General features: G+C 37.6%; 1 protein-coding gene across 4 annotated transcripts in view; it reads left to right on the top strand.

Annotated features, from left to right (window-relative positions):
* The window catches only part of LOC134532355 (protein crumbs), a 146311-nt gene that overhangs the window by 49575 nt on the left and 74835 nt on the right, over positions 1-21901 (top strand). For 3 of the 4 annotated variants that reach the window (XM_063368787.1, XM_063368794.1, XM_063368811.1), the window contains exons 2-9: positions 6823-7160; positions 9626-9812; positions 13703-13828; positions 14783-14887; positions 15183-15299; positions 16296-16413; positions 17670-17808; positions 19321-19531. In XM_063368787.1, the coding sequence (XP_063224857.1) occupies positions 6823-7160; positions 9626-9812; positions 13703-13828; positions 14783-14887; positions 15183-15299; positions 16296-16413; positions 17670-17808; positions 19321-19531 (1341 nt within the window). The remainder of the gene's footprint in view (positions 1-6822; positions 7161-9625; positions 9813-13702; positions 13829-14782; positions 14888-15182; positions 15300-16295; positions 16414-17669; positions 17809-19320; positions 19532-21901) is intronic. The other variant, XM_063368803.1, reaches the window with a different exon arrangement.

The following is a 21901-nucleotide window of genomic DNA, read 5'->3' as shown; positions in this document are numbered from 1 at the left end:
TGAGTGTTGAAAATCATAACTTAATTTTCAATATTGCTAAAAATATACACGAGCACACACACGCGTGCATATTTGCACATGGCAGTCATGCTTATTGCAATGCTACCAACACTGTCAATAATTTTTCCAAAGTATAATAGTTTGCATTTCCATAAATTTTGAACTAATAATGTCTGTAATGTTACTTTTTAATGTAAGTAATTATGTTTAAGACATTTCTATGTTTTCTTTATATTTCAAAGTTAATTTTTGATTAGGTATTACTCAACCGCACAGTTTATTTTTTGTGGTCATATTCCACCTGTTCAGTTGCTCCCCCCTGTAGCCCTCGGTCTCTCACGGGGAAGCCTACGATTCACGCCGAGTTGTATTGTCCATTGTTTAACTGCTAAAGCTGACGTTTTTATACAACACCTCCCTTTTGTTTTGTCTTCTCACAAATATTTTCAACAAACATTAGCCACGGCGAAGGTACTGAGGAGTCCGGGCCCCTGCTTCCGGAATTTAAACGTGGGAACCCCCTCCCCCCCCCCCCCAAATTCCCATGCTAAAATAGAATGAAAAAATAACAGCAATTTAGCTACATGAGGTTACAAAGATATCATTTTAAAAATATTATTGTAATTCTTAGTGGGCAACATTAGTGTATTTCCTCCATATTACAGCTCTCATACAGAGAAATAGCAGGAATTGTGTTTTCAAGTACAGTCTATATTTCATGCCAGTTTGCACGTGTGTAAGTATGTCTTTCATACAAACTAGACATGCGTGTTTCATGCATTTATCAACATTAATATATACGTAATTATGACTTGTCTTAACGAAATCAAACAATTGACTTAAGAACAAAGAATTAAAACAATTGAATAAAAATAAACAATGTACATGTCCAGTTTTATTTTCTCTAGCAAAACCGTTACTTAAAAAAAAAATATATGTGTAAATATTGAAGCACTAAAGTCTACCATTCTCTGAGGTTTTAATGTAACAATTTTCTTTTTAAAATTCAAAAAAATTCCATTATAAAGAATACTGACTTGTAAACAGTGATATCACGAGATTCTGGCTACGGCATGCATTCATGAACTGGAATAGAATTTGTGTATAATGTCCGCAAGTTTTCGTAATTATAGTCATGCGACCTTTTACACCCATTATATTGCACTTAGTCAATATATGTTGGAAATATTTGTTACAAAGTGCCAACTGCAACAGAGGTGTCGTGTTAAATGTTTATAAATAGCCCTCAACTAATAGTAACGAAGTGTTAAGTTTCTTTTTAAGACGTTTTCAAATGTTATAACCTTTATCTTCTCGTCGCTGCTGTGTTGCGCGTATACAATGTAGCCAGCACTAGTTAGCATCATTCATGTTTGGTTACGTTGAAGCCCAAATTGTGTTTGCGCGTGGTATAATATTGATAGCTCACCAATGCAACCACATGCTCAGTTTAGTTCTGAGTAAACGTCCAGAAAATGACGCGTGAGACGGGAGTATTAAAACATTGTTTTCAAGTTGACGTGGAACCTTAATTTCCACGATGGTTTTGCCGATTGATTGACACGTATCATCACCAACCATAGCAGGGGGGGGGGGGGGGGGGGGGGAAGAGGGTGACAAAATCCCTGGGGCCCGGGTTTCAGAGGGGCAGCGGCTGACTTACCGAAATAATTTTTAATGACGAAAATTGCAACTTTGTGAGTTGATTTTATGTGAAACCTTAAAAGTTTTGTTACATGCGTGGATCATGTTTACAGTTACGATCATTTTGGCCACGGTGATACGAAAATCGCAACTTTATTGTCAGTAGTTTTTATGTGAAACCTTAAAAAAAGTTTTGTTACATGCGTGGATCATGTTTACAGTTAGGATCATTTTGGCCACGGTGATACGAAAATCGCAACTTTATTGTCAGTAGTTTTTATGTGAAACCTTAAAAAAAGTTTTGTTACATGCGTGGATCATGTTTACAGTTATGATCATAATGGCCACGGTAATGTTTACAGTCTTTAGATTTTTTTTTTTTTAAATTTAATTTCAGTGTTTTAAAAGTTGCACATTGGATGAAAGGGACGGGACCCGGGGGTGCTCGGTTTGTCTCGACGGTCCCTGCGCGTTAGAAAGCTGGCGGAGGTAAGATTCCCCCCGCAGAGGGCAGCAGCACCGGAAGTGGAGTCGCGGTGCGCTAACGGCCCCCCCCCCTTACTCCCCTTACTCCCCTACCCCCTTCTCTTTCTAGCTAAACAGCCCGGGTGCGCTGTCTTCTAGTGCTCTGCTTGGCCCAGCCGCCATCTTGCGGCACTTTTGTTTTTCCAACTGCATTCATTCATTCATTCATTCATTCATTCATTCATTCATTCATTCATTGTGTTACCTGCTTACCATGACCACTTCGCCGCTACCCTATTGCTTGAATCTGTGTGTGAATGTACGAGTGACTGGTTTTAATGTAGTAGCACCTATTTTTTTGATACTATTTGCTGTATGTTTAATGTATGTATATGCTTAATTTTTAATTACTTTAAATTAGTTATGGTTGAATCTTTTGTAATAGTTAATATTTGAACATTAAATTGAAATTTTAATTTGTTCTCTTAATATTTAGTCAACATCTGCTTATAACATGCTTAATTTTTAGAATTCCACTATTTAATGTAATTGCAGAAAAGTGGTTAAGTGTAAGAAAAGGCGTACCGCTTTAACTTCGCCACCAATAAAGACGATAAATAAATAAATAAATAAATAAATATGACTGAACTCCGTAGAGATCTGCTCTGGAGAATCTCCGTGTAAAGAATATCTTTATAATATTGCAGTTACTGAATTTGGTAGTAAACAGAAAAAGGTGTTATTGATCGAAGGCAGACAGGTCCAAAAGTACTTGTGATAGTTCGGGACAATGCTCTGGTGTACATATAATATTACAAGGTAAACACAACACTTGAGAATAGAAATCAGTTGCAAATAAAATATGTGAATACAATTGCCAAAACAAACAATGTACGCTACTTATGTAGGCGGGAACACGCATACATATGGCAAACAGTATTTACGGTTTTTCTTTATCTCTCTCGGTTCAAAAGGTTTTATTCAGATATAAACAACAGTTCATTTAATCTGATGGTTTTAGTAATTGCAGGGGTTTTATGGCTTTAGTACAGTTTTTATTGTTACTAATCCTGGTTAGTATGTAGGGCACATCCAGTGTAGCAAACGTCTTTAACTGTGTTTATGTTTCAATTTACAAAACACATCATCACAACACTTTATTCCTTATTACTCAAATTAAGAAAAATCAGGGTTAGTTGCGGCTAACTTGAGTAGTGGTGAGCAAATGAGACCATTTAAGTTAAAAAGTCGGCTGCTGATAGGCTGGCAAGGCGCACTGATCAACAATTATACCGTCACCAATACTGTATATGTGGAGAGTTATTGTTTTTATCATAAAATCACTCCGAAATTATAACACTTTTATAAAAAATGCTATTTATTAAGTCCGTTGATAGTCAATTAGTCCTCAGAGTACATTGTATCTGTACTGGACCAGGATGATGGATATACTTTAAGAGTCATAGATACAACTTAAGCTCTTCGACTCATTACTGTTTGGCAGGACAAATGTTATTAACACGACACATAAATAGAAGTTAATAAAAACATCTGGTATGCGTGTAGCACAGTGTTCTCTACCCGGATACAATTTTTAGATCCATTTTTTTTAAATTCTGGAATGTTATCTTCGGTGTGGAATGATGTACTTCGTCGTATCCGATTTTCAGAAGGAAAAAATATGCATTAGAAACTGCTCCCGGGGGGGGGGGGGGAGAACTTGAGGGGCAAAATTGTCCCCCTCCCCTCTATTGCCCTTCCTTCTGATAACGTACTCTAAATAAGAAATGCAATTTAATGCGTATCCAATTTCCATATTGTTGTATGCATTGTATCGCATCTTTGATGTATGATGCATACTAAGAATATTAAGTTACTTAATAAAAAATGTGGTCAGATCACTCCCACCTCCCACCAGAGCGAAGCGAGCTCGTCTCACCTTTGGGGGGGGGGGGGGGGGGGAAATCGGATTAATGGCAATTTGCCGTGAGCCAGGTAGAGTACTTCCTTTCCCCCCCCCTCCCCCACCATTTGTGTCGTCAATGATCCATAATCGCCCCATCACTGTCGACGACACGCAGAAAATGGGGATAGACTAGGTTAGGACAGACTAGGTTAGGTCAGAGTAGGTTAGGTCAGACTAGGTTAGGTCAGACTAGGTTAGGTCAGACTAGGTTAGGTCAGACTAGGTTAGGTCAGACTAGGTTAGGTCAGGTCAGACTAGGTTAGGTCAGACTAGGTTAGGTTAGGTTAGACTAGGTTAGGTTAGGTTATATTACGCTAGGTAAGGTTAGGTTTGATTGTGATATTTCGGCGTTAAGGTTCATTTAAGAAAAACCAAATTCATTCAGTTGTTATTTCGGCGTTGTGGTGCACAGCAGTTTTCTAGCTGTCGGCGTTGTGGTCATTTTTGACATTCGGCGTTATGGTATTTCGGCGTTGTGGTAACGACCCGCAGAAAATATAACCTAACCCGTTGGAATGTAAAGACAACACGCTCGCTATGGTATGAGTTTCTCGCCGAAGCGACGCGACTAACGGCTTGTAACTCGCCCGGTGCGTTGCCCCGTGTTGCAGTGCCACGCCCGTGTGTGTCGCACGAGCCGGTTGGTGGAATATTGGTATGAGAGCTCCAACAAGCATGCCTTTTTATGACCATTGCCACTAGCTCAGTGTGTGCCGATAATGCACAGATATTGCAAATTGAAACATCGGTACTTTAAAGTTGTCATGCATTGTGCAACAATTTGATTTTAAGTAATGATCTGAACATTGGATAGGCGGAATGTATGTAGCATAGTCCATTACAGTTATGTATCCTTATTTTATATCGTGCGTATCTAGTAGAAAGTATTGAGATAATATAGAAATCTCTTAAAGAAGCCATGTTGTAATGGTTCGCTTTATGTAATGTTCTGCAAAAATTGATTGCAGAGCTTTCAACCTAATTGGGGCTGGGGGGATAAAAAGTGTATCTAATGTTGTGCTTCCTAAAGCGTCTGGTTGAGTATTGTTGGGGCAGCGGTGGCAGTGATCCCTGAAGTGTACTAACTGGAGGCAGCACGCACATCGCATTCGGAGAGCATCGGTGTCCCGTTCTCTGTGTCTGGGCATTCGCATCGCACGGACCATGCGGATTTCTTGCCGTTTCGCCGATTCCCATCGGCATTGCCGACATCCAATAGCGCACGGCGCGGAAAAGTGAGCGCAGTCTTATCGGAATGTATAGAATACTCCCGTGCAACTCGTTGCCGTGCGCGCGTTGACGACCTAATGAGTAATGACGTAGAGACCTGAAAAATTCGCGGATTCATTTCGTGAAATGATACAATTATTCAAATAATTATACCTTAGTGCTGCTTCTGAGTTGGTTCACTGTTAATCTGGAGTAATAAGGGCCAATTAGAGACCCTCTCTCATAGAAGTGTCGAATCGCAGGCTACCCAGTCGAGACGACTCACAAGTCAACAGCCAATGAACAGTTTGGCATTTGCCCGAGTGTGTAGAGGATAGTGGAGTCTATCCTGGAGGTCATTGACCCCGCGAATTTTTCCGGTCTCTACGTAATGAGTCATGCCCACGGGCTCGACTTTACGCTGCAAACTTGCGGGGTTACGCCGCCTGATGCCTCTGCGCATCACCGCCTGACGGAGAAACCCATCACACTACATGCTTGGGAGTGCTGCAGGTAGAGACCGGAAAAATTCGCGAGTTCATTTCGCGATAGGCTAAAACACAAATAGTTATACCTCAATGCAGCCTCTGTTATTGGCTCACGACTCACCTGGATGTCTCTGGGCCAATGAGAAACACCCAACCTAAGGCTTTATCTAATCACAGGCTGCTACGTTGGGACGTCTCACAAGACAGCAGCAAATGAGTGGGTGACATTTGACCGAGTGTAAGTTGAACTATGGAGTTCATCCTACAAGTCATTGACCCCGCGAATTTTTCCGGTCCCTAGCTGCAGGTGTGTTTTTGTTGCGGAGGGAAGCAGCTAGATGACAAGACACTGGAGTATTGCTGTAGGTGACGGGAAGCCTACGATTCACTCATCCTTCTGGACATACCCGAATACTCACGTTGGCAAGCCTTCTTTTCACAGATGAGAGAGCCAAACCCGAAGTTCCCCAAGTTCATGTTCGCTTTTTTTTTTCCGTACCACAACAGCTGTATTTATTTGGGGGGAAAAAAATTCGCGGGCATTTATTCTCCAAATGCGCGGGTTTAACTTATAAGGTCTCATTCTTAAAATTAGCAAGAAGTAATTATAAATACTTTAAAACATTGCGGATGATTGGTTATATTAGGGAAGTATAGCTACATTAAAAATACTGTAAAATCATTTTATGGTTGCTTTGCAAATAACTTTTTAATATGTAGCTATCCAGCGCTAGGGAACCGTTTACATGATTTCACAGTATTTTTAATGTAGCTATCCTAACCAAATCAACCGTCCACGATGTTTTAAAGTATTTATAATGTAGCTAACCTAACCTAATTGACCATTAGTTATCATGAGTTGTATATTTACTTACAATGAACCAAAAAAAAAAAAAACCGAAGATGCACGATCGGGGGGTTTGGCTCTCTCGTCTGTTGAAAGAGGGCTTGCCAACGTGAATGTTCGGGTATGTCCAGAAGGATGAGTGAATCGTAGGCTTCCCCTAGGTTGCGAGGAGGTCGTGTGAGTGGTTGCTCGGCTCGGCGCAGGCCTGCTGCTCCTGCTGCCCGCGGCGGCGTGGGCCCAGCGCGCCGAGGCCTACTTCAACGGCTCGTCCTACGTGCGGCTGCCGGCGGCCATCTCGCTGCAGTCGCACACGGGGCTGAGCTTCCGCTCGTGTGCCGGCGGGCAGCTGTTCGCGCAGCACGCTGACGGGGGCCGGGTGTCGCTGGAGCTGCGCGCCGACGCGCTGGTGTTCTCCGCGGCGGTGGGCGCGCGCGCCTACGAGGCGCGGCTGGGCGCGCGGCTGCTGGACGGCCGCTGGCACTACGCCAGCCTGCTGTACCGCCTGGGCGACCTCACGCTGTCCGTGGCCGGCCACCAGCAGGTACACGCACCGCTCACATCGAGCACTAGCTCGGCTTCTGGGCTGTAGCCTGGTGGGTTCAAACCCCCTCCCTTAGCATATTCATCACTCTAACAAATTTCATATTAAAATTAATAAAAACTTTTACCATTACATTATTTAAATTTAAGAACCGAAAACTGCTATAATAGCACTATTTTACACCTTAAAATCCAAATTTTCCCGGGGGAGGACCCCCGGACACCCCTCGCTTTAATACGGGGTGGGGGTGGGGGGGGGGATGCTTCTTAACACCCCCCCCATACACAAATCCTGGCTACGCCACTGCTCGCACTAGCTTGGCTTCTGGGTTGTAACAGTTAGTTGCCTACCGGTTGGTGGCGACTGCGATGTCGACCGAAACGTCAAGCTCAAGAAAAAAAGTTTTAGTAAATAACCCATTCACAACGAGCCAAAAATATTTCTTGATTCCGGGGATAACTTTTTTTTAACTGGTATGCTGAAGATAAAATAATTGCTTGTGATATCCACCGTATTTTCTTTTATAGTAATAAATTCTTGTAATTTATTTTATTTTACATATTTCAATGAAAAATTATACTTTGTTATTTTGAAATACCTTTGTGAAATTTGCTAAGTATTATTTATAAAACATATGCATTGGAGCAAAATTATTTAAACAACAAAAAAAATTTTAATATAAAAAATGAATCAAAAGCCAAGCTACTTCAGACAACGGCCGTGAAAGCGTGCGAAACATTATTGCAACAATTGATCTAAAAGAAATCCCCCTAGTATCAATGACGCTCATGCCCAGGTACAAGGAAAAAAAAATTATATATTGTAAGTAGTGTATAATAGCCGGTCCGGGGACAGGGTTCTGGGTGTGGTGGCGGTGGCGATGTCTCTTGTTGCCTTGGAACCTCCAATTTGGATGATGTTACGGCAGCCATCTTGGATGCGAAATGATTCTAAATTCTTAGGAATTTCCCATTTTGCGGGAAAATTTTCTCAATTTATTCCTCATAATTCAAACATTTCAAAATTCGTAATATCTCAAAAGACTTTTTTGCCTTTGAAAGAACCATAAGTTTGCAAAGCGGCTGAAAGTCCGCATCTAAAAGCCGCCATAAGCAATTGCCTTGATGAGTCATCCCTTCTCCCCAGTACAATCCACTGATTTCAGTAAAGTGGTTAAAATAAAAGGTTTTTTTTTATAGAGCCTGGGTACTGTGGTGTAGTATTTTAGTAACAGTTTTTAACAGGTTCGGAACTGGAACTTTTTTTATGGTTGCTTACAAGCAGCCATGCGCCTTCCAAATTATTAAAAATACTATATGCCCCCAGGTCTGAGCCCCCCCTTTCAAACTATTATATAGGCACCATTGCCTAGTATAAACTGGCAACCACCCTGGTTCAACTTCATAGTGTGATACCAACCTATGCACCATTTACAAGCAGCTTAATAGTTTTATTTCTTAAAGCTGTCTCATGAGTTTTATTTCATGGTTTTGTTTTTAACATGTATTTAGTAAACTGTGAATAAGATTGAAATGGGTGTTTTCACTATATTTTTTAGGTTTGAAAAATTTGGCACATAGTATTGTAAGGGGTACAGTGACATTTATTATTCTTCCATAAAACTTTACCATATTTAATCTTTTGAAGTGGTACGTTATTGATGCGAAGACTGCATGCGAGTGTTCAGTGCGCAACGCGTAGAGGCAAAAGGGCACTCGATTCTCCTGCAACTCTCGCCCTTAACCACCCACATTATTTTAGGGTTTGTGTGCCCAATAGGTGGCCCCCTTAACGTCTCCTCCATATCGAGGTCATGAGAGACTACGAGGGGTGGTGATATGAGAATCTATCATTGACAGAATGACCCTGAGTACCCCGAGAAAACCCATTTGCGGTTATACTCGCCAAGGATCAAACTAAGAACGCCATGCATGGTGAAAGGCATGTGATATGACCCGTCAACCATGCATGCATGCATGAATCTACAGCTAGTAACCTATGTACACTGGCTTTCGGACCAGTTTTTTTTTTAAAGACAGATTACCAAAATGATGTGCTATTGGTATGCGGGCCCAAATGGTTTGTTGGTTGCTAGTTAAGGATTTAAAACCAGTTACACTAATCTTCTCTCTCCAAGCACAGTCTGGGTGTGAAGGCAGCAAATTGCTTGTGGAAGAAGTAACACCAGTTGGCTGTGATTGTTGTTAGCTGGTGTTAACTGAGAGAAACCTCACCTTTTTATACTTTTCAAGAGACTTAGAAGAAGAGTTCCAAGAAGTTGTAAGACAAGGGAATTTATTCTCTATGATGGGAGGATGTTGGTTATATTTTTTTTGGTTATTTTAAAAGTCATTTTGATAAATAAAAAGTAATTTGTACCACAGAAAAGTAACTTTTACTGTAAATTTTTTTTTATGTGGTTCGCTTGTGGAATTTTATGAACTATCAATGATATATTCTTTCAGGTGGTTGCAAACAGCACGTACAACTCGGAAATCCTTAGCTCGGACCTGTCGGGTCCCGGCTCCGTGCTGATTGTCGGGGAGAAGTTTGTTGGGTGCATTCTGCAAGGCCCCAGCATCGTGTTCAACTCGTCGGAGGTGAAGCACCACAACGTGGCGTGGGGCCAGTGTCCGCTGCCCTCTTCTGGTTGTAAGTGGTTGGCAGCCTCATGCGGTCGAAACATCTGGTGGAGGATGCAACAGCTCTTTTCACTTGCTCATTGCTGTACTGTTTGTTAGTTTACATTTGTTATTATTTCCAGAGCTGTGGTTTTTATTTTTCAAAACAGTTTCTAGCAATGTTTGTGTCCTTTGTTTTTAGTGTGTAGTGTTACATTTGCTTAATGTTTGTCAAGTATTTAGGAACAATTTATAAAAAAAAAAAAATGTGTGCTAGTGTACTTTATAATTGCTTTAACTACATACTAAAGATCTGCTAAAGGTATAAGCTTGTTTATAATGACTAAAGTCTGATACTTCTGTATTTTGATACCGTTGTGTACAAAATCTCTTGTGTGCTAGAAAAAAAATATCATCCTTTGCAATTTTTTTAAAACCGATTTTTTCCCCCTGAAATTTCACACTATAATTTAACGGGATGTACTTTAAATTGTCTCAATTTCGTACAGTAAAAAAAAATATATTTTTTTACTGTTTACTAAACCCATTCACCCAATATCTGATTTTCATAAAAACAACAATCTAAGGGGTTAATTTTCTTTGGTCCTATGCACAGGATTCTTTGGTTGAGGCTGCATTGGTAAAGGACACATCCTTATTATTTCATAAACGCCGTTATGTAAACTGTCTCTCTCTGAGGCAGCGGTAAAGAGCCTTTTAAATAAATACCAAATAATACTACAGAAAGTAGGTTCTACCGTAAATTATTTTGTTTCCATGTCATAAAAATACTCTAGGTTCTTAACAGAGAATTCTTGGTGTTTGAAGGTTTACCATTTTCTCCCTCTCAGAACATAGCTATGAGAGAAATTTACAGATCGTAGCTCAAGCTGGCATTTTGTCGTGAGATTTTTCTAACTAATTTAAAATTTTTACTCCAGCCACTTGCAACAAAAACCCTGGTTTCCTATAGGCAAAGTTTTGTTGAGTGGAGTTCCGCAGCGTTTAAAGCCAGATCTGTAGCATGTAACCATGAAGCCTTTGCTTGCCACGCTGTTAGACATGTCTCGTTGGTAGTGCATCTGTGGGGAAGTGAATGTGTTCAGTTTGTGACCACAGTGTTTTGTTTTGTACTTGTCTGCATGGAGTCCTCATAGGAGCGCCTGAGTAGCTAGTTCAGTAGTACAGGGTAGTGAGGAGCTTCATGCATGAAGCTGTCCTCGAAGGGAAAACACTTGTAGTGTAGTGTAGTGTCCTTTAGTAGTTTCTGGCAAGAATGTCATTTATTTAACTGTTCCATTAAGTTGCTGAGTATTGCCAAAAGGCAAAGGTAGTGAATTAGCTTTGCCTTTTTCTTCTATAAACTTTTTACTTCTGTAGTTATGAATCATTGAAGTAATATTGTTGAAGTAATATTATTTTATTCACGCATTGATTTTGGATTGAATTTTTTTTTCCCGGACATATGCCATTTGCTGGTTATATTGTATGTCTTAATGAACCTCAAAGAACAATAAAAATGATGAATAAGCAAACATACAGAAAACAAGCTGATTTTAGCTTGTTTTCTGTGTGTTTACACTTATTCATCTAATTTGTCAATTTTTTATGTTCATTTAAGACTACAATATAACGAGAAATGGTATAAGTCTAAAAAAACCTTTTTAAAATCTATTTTATTTATTACAAGAATCATTCAAAGAATGTATTGATTTTGGACCTCCATTTAAGCAAAAAAAATTTATAAGGTTTATAATGTTTATGCACTGTTTGTGATGTCAATTTTGGTTGGGTGGTTTCTTAAACCATTGTATTCCAAGCGTTAAAAATTACTGAAGTATTTATTTTTTCGCAGTGCATCTACAGATGGAAACTTGGAAAAAAATTTCAGTCTAAAGATTATTGTTCCACTTTTCTGAAAGAAAATAAATATTAGTTGAAATTTATAGTAAATTACCATTGCATTTAAGAGGCACATTTGAACAGAGGTACACTTGATTAATGCATCATTATTTTTTTGTGCCTGGGGTTTATAAATTCTTGATAGGTTCTCCACTTCCACGCTTTATTGTTAGAATTATTTTTTTTCCCCTCAGATGGTACACAACTAGGTAATGCAAAGTCTTAACATTTTTAGATTATATAGAAAACGCATATCACATATTATTTATTTTATGTATTGTTTTTGAATAGTCCCTAATGCCGACTGGAAAATTGATTTGATACTTAAGTAGTTAACAATTCAGGAATTTTTTTGTCCTTAAGTGAAATTACTTAAACCAAACAGTTTCATGATACGTTCCATACCTACTTTGGAGTGGTGATAGATAACGTATGATATTAAGTGCCTTAAAGTTTTATCTAGAAATGCATTGGTTTTGCTTGCAATAAAAAAATAATCAATGACAATCTGGGAAAAGAGAAAAGGAAAAGGGAGACTTTGTTGTCAGTAGCAAAAAGAATGATATTAAGAGGTATAGACTTATTGTAGTTAAAAATTTCACAAGAAAGCTTAAACGGACTGTCTGGAGTTGAGCTAGACGCAAAACAAGAAGTGCATGTTTGTGCCAATCACTGCTTCCCGCTCACTGCACTCACAGCGTAATGCCGAAGTGACTAGTGTGCTGAAGCAAGCTTGAAGGCATGGTGTGTGTCCCATCTCTGGCAGCCGTCAGGCTAGCGTGCACTCGTAGAAGCGCACTCTCACGAATGTTTCACGTTCCCCTCAGCTTCGTACTTGCTGCGGCATCGTTGTCATCGCACGAGTCTTCAGGTGTGTTGGTAAAGGTTTGCACACTGGTGTTTTTATTTGTGCTGGCAGTACAAGCCTGGAAACTTCAGATCAAGAAAAGGTAACTAATCACACACTGATATAGTGTTTGGTTTGTGGACTTAGATACACAAAGCCACTCAAGTGTTCATGCCTTTGATGGCATTTACATATTCCACTAACTTTCAAAGAGAAAATGTGAAAGAGGCTTTATGACTATGATGAATTCAACATGTTTCCTTGGCATATCATCCAATCACATACAAAATAAAAAGAATTTATGTCTTCAAGAAAATTCTTACGATCAAAACATAGTTCATAAAGAATGTATTTTATTTTTTATTGTTTTCAGACTATTCCTTCTCACATACAAATGTTACATTATCTGAATATGCATCACCATTGCATGAAATGATTTCTCAAGTATTAGTGAAGCCTAAATCAAGAATAGGACAAATATTTTCTTTATTGGCGTGGCACGCAACATCTTCTATAAATTTTGGGAATTTTAAAACGGTTTCTTTTTTAGACAAGACGAGAAATTGTAATGACGTCACATTGATGTTTGCAAATGAACCAAGCTGAGTTGTTAAACTGTGTCAATAAACATTTTTGGTTGTGCATTAGTTGAAGCATGCATCTTCTGTCAGCAATGCGTGGTTGAGGTGTTAATAAGTGCCTTCGAGTGATGCGCTTCATAGTCGGATCTGGACGTGAGCCATGAACCAAGACCTCTGTGTCATGAATTAACCGAGATATCGGTGACCTGCAAGTGGCATTAGGCCGAAGTTGTAACAGAACAATTGTAAAAAAAAAAAAAAAAGTCTGCAATCTCTCGATAGTATCGTCCCAAGAAAACCTCGTAAGGTATATAAACCTTATATGAAACATTAAAGATGTGTAAGCTATAACAGGAAGTGGTGCTGATGCAAGTAGTTTACAGTGACAGGGAGATGTGAGGAAATAATTTAATACCAGAGGTTGCAGCGGATTCGGTTTTTTTAACTCCTCCTCTCTCTAGTTTTGGTTCGGTCATAGCGGTGAGAGGTGGAAGGCAGCAGGGCATGGCATGCTGGTTGGCCGGCGACAGTGTTTGCACGGCGCTCCTGTGAGGCCTGCCGAGTGTGTTGTGTGCATTGTGCTGTCAACAGGCACCCTAACAGATCACTGTCGCAACGAGCCTTGCATGCGGCACGGGACGTGTATCTCACGCCAGGACAGGTACGAGTGCAGGTGCGCTGCTCGTTACCACGGCAACAACTGTGAGATTGACAAGGGTGAGGCATCACACCGTGCTCACTATCACTACGTCACCCCTGATTAGAGGAACTGTAGTACGTAGTCTGTTAGTGTCTGCATTTGTGTTGGTCTTGTTCCTGCATGGTCTTGTTTTTGTTACCATAATGCTTGCTCTGCTTGAACTGTTTTTTTATAGTTGAGGTACGTGATAGTACTTTGTTCTTATGTATCAGTTTTTAATTCTTTACTGATGTGCGGGTATAAATACTGTAGGCTCCAGATGTCTTGATAGCTTTCAGCACGGGGTTAGGACCTGTACTGTTCATTCTGAAAATATTGTTATTTTGTAATGTGTATTCACTTGTTATAATAAAGTAAGCCAGGCCAGTAAAATTTGAATAGGAAACTGGTATCCATCCTGTTGTACAGTGACACAAAAATGCTCATCTTGAAGTTAAAGACACGAGCAGATGTTTTTGTACACTGAGAACACGTTCTAAGTGTACCTTGTGTCAACTGACTGTGCCAACTGGTCGCTGTTATGCTTCTGCAGAACTCGACTATAAATACTTTTGGTCTGTGATTAGGACTTTTTTTATTATTGTCAATTGTCTTGATAACATATTATCAGTGTTATTAGTCCTGTTAGTGGAATTAAATGTTCATAATATCTTCAAAACTACATTATATATATTTAAAATGTTTTTTATAAGTTTACTTTATGTAGAGAATTTTGATTAGTGTAGTCTGCTGCATAGGCAGACTAAGGAATAATGGAGTGGCATCATTCCATTCATGCATGACCCATTATGGGGCCAAATAGTAACCGTAAAATGCCACAAGTATTGTTCTGTGATTTTACATTTATTAATGCTTCATTAAATTCAGGCTTCCAAGTTTAAAACCTGAATAAACTAACATTTAAAATAAGGGGTGTCTCATCTTAACATGTGTTAGGTAACTTGCACAACTAACTGGCCTTTCTTCTCTAGGCTCTCCTTGTCAGCAGAATGGAGCGAATGTCTGCCTTAACAATGGCCTTTGTGAAGAAAATGAGATGGGTGATTACACATGCATATGCAATGGTCCGTTTACAGGTAAAGTTGTGTTTTATATTATCATTTTTTTAGAAAAAAAAAATTAGGTGGTATACATAAGCCTAAGTTAGATTTTTAAGAGTTGAAGTCTGTAAGTAAGTGGCTTAATGTGGCAAGTAAAAAAAAATTATATACATATATTAATATTTGGCCTAAAATACTGCTTTTGATCCTTGATAGTGGATTGGTGATGGGCATATTTTTTTATGCAATTTGATTGCTTTCAAAAGATTTTAAGTTTTTTTTTAAAATTTACAACAGTGTTTGATTTTGCCCTGCAATTTATGGTTCGTAGGGAATCACTGTGAGTTGGAAATGAATGTTCGTCCATGCGAGAACAACCCGTGTCTTCACAACGGGACCTGTCGAACGTCTGCGCTGAGCGGCAGTTACGAGTGCTCTTGTGTCCCAGGTAAGTGTCATGAGCATGGCTGTACACCCATGAAACTTTGCCCTTATGTAGTCCAGTCATGGTTAACTGAACATTGTTCAACATCCTTGTCATATTACCTACTGTTTCATAGCCACTTTTCTGCAGCTCAGTGCACTTGAAATTGCCTTGAAACCAGTTACATGAATCCATTCCTCTGCCCTGTATTGGAAAAGGCACTAGATTTCTTTGAGTACCTATTTTAAAAACTACATTTTTAATGTGATGTTTAAACAAAGAACTAGATTATTATAATTATTTAAAGTTGTGAGATGTCTACCAACAGTTGAGGGCCAAAGTGGTAGTCACTATACAAATACATTTAAATACAAAAATAACAAACAACAAATAACAAACTGTCACAGAAATGAAAAGGAAAAAAAAAACAAGATAAAAAACAATATAGACAAGGACAAAGGACTTACAACATGTAGTAATAGCTAAAGCATATATTAATAGATAAGTAAATAATTAGGAAAATGTATAAACAAATGCATTGATTCTTTTCAATACACTACATATAGGCTATAGAATACAAAAAAATGATATGAAATAATAAAATCATATAAGAAGAAAATACGTATTAGAATTATAGGAACAGATTAGAGACTAAGGTAGATTAATATAAGCCTGTACTGTACAAACACTAGCTTCTTTTTCTAGTATCAGAAAAATACTTTTGATTCTGTTAAAATTATTTTCTAATCTATATTAAATATTTTTTTTTTCATAGTACATAATAAAGGATGAAATCGTGTATTGAAAGTCAGAACTTTCAAACTAATATTTTCAGTAAAATATTTGCAATCTAATTTGTGTTTTAAGCAGTCACTTGTGGACTGTTCTGAAATTCTGTGGTACATTGGGCAAGAAATACTTTGGCTACAGAATAGATACAGATTTAAACATGTTTTAAATTTTTACCATAGTTTTTTTACTGAAAGAAATGTACATGATTGTTTGCATGAAATGTTACAGGTTTTACTGGTGCCAACTGTGAGACGAATATAGATGAATGTGCTTCTAATCCTTGTGAAAATGGTGGTACCTGCATTGATGGGGAGAATGGTTACACGTGTTCGTGTGGACGTACTGGGTAAGAGATACCGAGATTCTGCAGTGCCTGCTGGTGATTTGAACCATCAAATTTTAATTTTCAAGAAAATGATTTCGTTCCCAGAGGTTTTCTGAATCTACCTGCGGCAGTAGGCCGTTTTGTTTGATGTTTGTAACAGAGTAGTGGGAATTGTCTCAGAACTTGAGCTGGGGCCAAGAGTTGACAAACCAGCACTACTGCACTACTGTGCTACTGCCCCACCCCTTTCCAACCTGCACTTTTTATATTAATGATTTTTTTTTTAAAGGTATTGTATTATAAATGATTTGTGTATTGGCTTATTTACTATTTATTTTCAATTTGTCTAGAAATAGTTTTCAGTAACTAGGTGCATTCATAAAAATAGCATTACATCTGAAATTTTTGGGTGTTATAAGTGGAAATAATGACTTAGATTCAATTAAACAAATTGGTTAAGAATTTTAGTTTTTGAAAAATGAACATCGTAATGTAAAAATGAGTAATAACAATTGCAATACTAAAATAAGTCTAATTTTTCTAATTTTTTTGCAAAAAGATGTGGTACAAACTTATGCTAAAAAAATTACTTTCATTGAATTTAATATTTAAAAGATTACATAGTTGTCATTAGATTTAAGATTTGATTTAAATTCTGATTAGTTTAATGATTTTAAATGCATTTCAGTGCTGCTGTGGCTTATTAATTGGAATTTCGGTGTTAATTTGATGTGTCGTGTGTGCTTTTTGGTGTTGTTTGGGTTTCATCGCAATTCACCAGATAATCTTGTCCCTACCAATAGTCGTACAAACGTGCTTGTGCTTTGTCCACAAAGTGAAGGTAAAACTGGTAATTAATTAATTAATTAATTTATTTATTTATTTAATATTTGTTGCATGCCTACCTACAGCTTATGGCCTTGGGTGGTAGGCACAATACAAACAACACAGATACATGCAGACAGAAAAAAACAATACAAAATACAAGACAACAAAACAAAACGATACACACAACATGCAACATTTAACAATTAGTAAATAATTTCTTTACAAATTTTATAATGTAGGAAATAAGAATAACAAAAAAAAACTAACTTGAAACAATATGATTATTAACCACAAGAAGAAAAAATTAAGTTAAGAATAGTTGTATTTTTTTTTTTAAATTTTATTTTGCTATCTAATTCAGGAAAATAACCTTGCATATTTATTGTAATTTTTAGTGATTCTGAATAATAGATAATTTGTTTTACTTACCATTATCTGTCTACTTGCAGGTACAAAGGAACCAACTGTGAGGTCAACATTAATGAGTGCGAGAACAACCCATGTCTCAACCAAGGAGTGTGTTTCGACCTGTACGGCAGCTACACTTGCAAGTGTACATCTGGATTCGGAGGGCAGAACTGTGAATTGGTGAATGACACTGTCACTTCTTACACTGTACAAGTCTTCTTCCTGGCAGCGTGCATACTTAATTTTCCTCCCATCAGAGAAACACATTAATTTTAAAAACAGATAAATTAATCTTGTTTTTAAAATTTTAAATCACATTCCCTGCTTTCTGGAAAACTTAAATCCATCCATCCTCGGAGAATCAGGTTATTTTGATTAATACATTCTTTAGTGAATTAAAGTTTAGAGTTGGTGTCTCATCTAGCTTGATATCTGACAAGTGTGGGGGAGGGGTATAGGGTGAAAAGCAGTAAAATTATTATAGTATACCTCACAAATAAGTGCAGTTTTTTTTATAATGATTTTAGTCAGACAGCTGAATATTATTCCAGCATTTCTGGGAAAAATACGGGTAAATGGTTGGCTAGCTTATTTCTTTGGGGAAGAAAAAAAATACTTTAATTAATTTTATGTAATAATTTGTGTGGGATGAAAATTAATGCCTCTAATTGAAGTTTAAAATAAATGAGCTTGTTCATGGTTTAGCCTATAAGAATTTTGGACCTTACTATTTTGACTAATAACCAGGAAATCTTGTCAAAATGTTTTGTACTTACAAAAAAAAAAAAAAATGCAAAACTGTTTGAACTTATTGAAAAAGAAAGCTTCTTTCTTTCAATTTCTTTAAATGATTTTGCCATATAATAAAAGAAAGCAGCAGCTGTGACTACAATTAAACCTATGGATCTCATATTATGAGATCCATAGTTTTAATTGTATTCACTTATGTTGTTTTCGTATTAAAAATATTTTGACCTTTTTTTCCTTGTCTCACAACAATATTTAAGTGTTACTGATAGTTTGTAACACTACACTCTGCATGTGGTTGGTCGCAAATATTTTTTAAGTTGCGGTTTATTTTGTTGATAGTGTAAATGTGGGTTTCGTAATTTCTATTGAAATCTAAGCATGAGACTGATCATACCTGACGTGTGGTTGTCATGATGTAATTTTTATTTGCGGGGAATTTAGAGAGAAGGCAAGTGTAGTTCGCTTAGTTCTACTGTAGGCCGTCCCAGCATCTGCCTGGGGTGATTGGGGAAACCATACGGAACTGGATAACCATAAGAAAACTACAAGAAAAAAACTACAGTGTTTTGCGATGTACCTAGACACGAAATGTATTCGTGAAATACAGGTGTCCCTACCAATATATCAAACCTTAAAAATGTTGGTACAGGTATTTCAAGTTTATCCGATTGTGAAATCAATCCTAGATTAGTTAAGGTCTCCAAACTGTAACTATAGTGACAATCTTACATATAAAACACAAATTTAGTGTTTGGTTAAAAACCGCTAATTTTTCCAGTCATGGACGGTATTTAGATCAAATCATCCCGAAATCCAATTTTCTCCTTTTTTTATTTCTTGCAAATTATGAGTCAACTAATGGGTCTACATTCGTCATTTTGTGCTAGAATTATAGTTAAATATATTTGCTACAACTTCACTCTTGACGCCGTGCTGTTGCAGAACATCAACGAGTGCAGCTCGGGCCCGTGCCGCAACGGGGCGCAGTGCACGGACCTGGTCGGCAGCTACGAGTGCCGCTGCCCGCCCGGCTTCTCCGGCCGCAACTGCGAGCAGAACACGGACGACTGTGCGGGCGTGGCATGCCCCGCCAACTCGGTGTGCGTGGACGGGACCAACGCCCACAACTGCGTCTGCAAGCCCGGCTTCACAGGTAACGCGCGCTGAGCATCCTCCCTCGATCAGTCAAGTATGTATCGCAGAGAAATTATAAATTTTATTTTCTCTTACCGTGTTACATAGTTAATTTTTTTAATTTTAACTGAATAAATGCAAAAGCATCAATGAAAATATGTCACTAATGTGCTTAATGCTTTTGAATGATGAATACTTAAATACAATTAATTAGTTTCACCCTTAAAATTTTTTTTATTACATATTTGTAATCATTATGGATGAAGAAGATTTTTTTTCTTGATTTACCAGACATCACACACTCACGTGTGGTGTACCGATACAGGATTTCTGTTAATATTTCACTCCTTGAGAGACACCAGTAAGTTATTTGCCGTATAAAAACATTATAATTAAACGATGTGCGAGTAGGCAGCCGGTTGAAACAGTCTGTGGAGGTTCGAAGATTACCATTCAGGTTTTTTAAACTTTTGCAAAATGTTGCTGTTATCAAGTCGTTGATCCGTCGTTACGGCAGACAGCCTTATACGGTCGGAAAATTCTGCCTTGAGTATAGGTGTGCTTGATAGGAGATGAAGAAACTGTGTTGTGTTGAGGAGCAAGCAACTACGTATTGCTATAGTGTTTAAATTCCTCTAGTCAATAGAAGAGTAAGTGGGAGAAAGGGAAAGAAGTGAGTTGGAAGATATGGAGAGTGCAGGAAAGGAATAGGGCAGAAGAAGGAAAAGAGGGATAGGGAAGATAGTGAAAGGGCGTGGGCAGGATGGGAGGGAGAGCCCGGGAGACATACACTCATACATTAAAACCTCATTTATCCAACCCTCAATCTGGATCTCTGGATAATCTGGATCAGATTTGAGACATTTTAATTAATATTCACATTAAAATGATTGTATTCTAAAATCTATTAAAACAAGGAAGGGTAAACACATGATAATCTACCTGATCGTGCTTAATTCAAATGCCATACACGTTTGTAAGAGAAGAAAGTTGATGAATTCTTTTTTGAGAAATGATTTGAAAAGATATTTTTTATATTTTTTATGACCTGTTAACAAGATTGGATATGTATTCGATGAAATTATGTAACAAAACATTTTTTGTCATAGTAAATGGTAAGTCTACTTATTTAAAAAAATTATTTTGCTTATCACCCATATTACCTGGATTATCCAGATTTTCAATTTTCCAGATTGCCTTTGTTCCCTTTTAGTCCGAATGAACGAGGTTTAAGTGTACACACGGCTGGTTTTGAGCCTACCAAAGAAGAAACATAATAAATACATTACTTAATATTTTTTCAGAATAAAATTTAAGATGTATGAATTCTAGTTTTCTTATCTCCCCTCTGTTTTATTTGTTTTTTCTCTTGCTCCATCTGTCACAAATTACTTTTTTTGTTTGCTAATGTGGTGTCAATGCTTTTTTTCTTTTTTCTTGTGTGTTGTGTTATAGATTTTTCACCCTAATGATTATGGCTTTAGGGGCTTACAGTATGTTGCTTTCTTGCTTTGTGGCAGCTTATTCTTGCTAGACATTTGTTATTCAGTATTTTGTGTTATTTCTTAACATGTTATGAGCCTAGGGTTATTGTAGGGTCGTTGCAGTCAAGAGCGTATTTTTAAATTTTCCAAAGGGGATGCACCAGACCTAAAATGGTAGAAATGTAGGCTTTTGCTGGTAGCCACGTTTTTTGTGTGTGCTTTTTTTCCCCAACTGCATGCCGTACTGTTGTTCAAATTACAGATAACAAACCCCTTTTTGGTCACCACTTTAACCCTAAATCTCCACTTAAATATGTGTAAAAATATATCATTTCATGCTTAATTGCCATTATAAAATATTTTATATATTTTTTTGTTCTATAAGTCTGGCTGTCTTATTATTTCTGGTAATTAAATGTAGTGCAATTAAACTAATTTCATCCTCCACATAATTCATATTTTAATTCCAAATCATTTTATATGCAGTTCTTCATATTGTTATTTTAAACAACTTTAGTTAAGAGAATTTTAAAATTTTTGACTAAATCAAGATTTTCTGCCCGAACATTAATAAATCTCAAGTTGTAATAGGTTCTGTTGTAATTTTACACTCATCAGTAAAGACCAAACAACTTGATTTGCTTTTCCGGCAGTTAAAGGATGTAAATGCGGTACAACACAATGTAATGTTTCCACAATGTGTTGTAAAAGAAACCACCAACAATCATGCCTTTATGCTTCTCATAATTAGCACTTACTGTAAAAACAATATGTACTCTACATACATTTAAAAACAGTGCACACAGATTTTAGGTCATGATAGCCATACATAGGTTTCACTTTTTCCTTCAAGAGTGATACGAGTGAATCAAGTAGAATTGAGGAGGTTGCTGCAATAAGGGCCC

This window comes from Bacillus rossius, chromosome 1 (assembly GCF_032445375.1).
Source record: "Bacillus rossius redtenbacheri isolate Brsri chromosome 1, Brsri_v3, whole genome shotgun sequence".
Lineage (NCBI taxonomy): Eukaryota > Metazoa > Arthropoda > Insecta > Phasmatodea > Bacillidae > Bacillus > Bacillus rossius.
The sequence above is the reverse complement of the archived record's forward strand: the minus strand, read 5'-3'. Positions and strand labels throughout refer to the sequence as shown.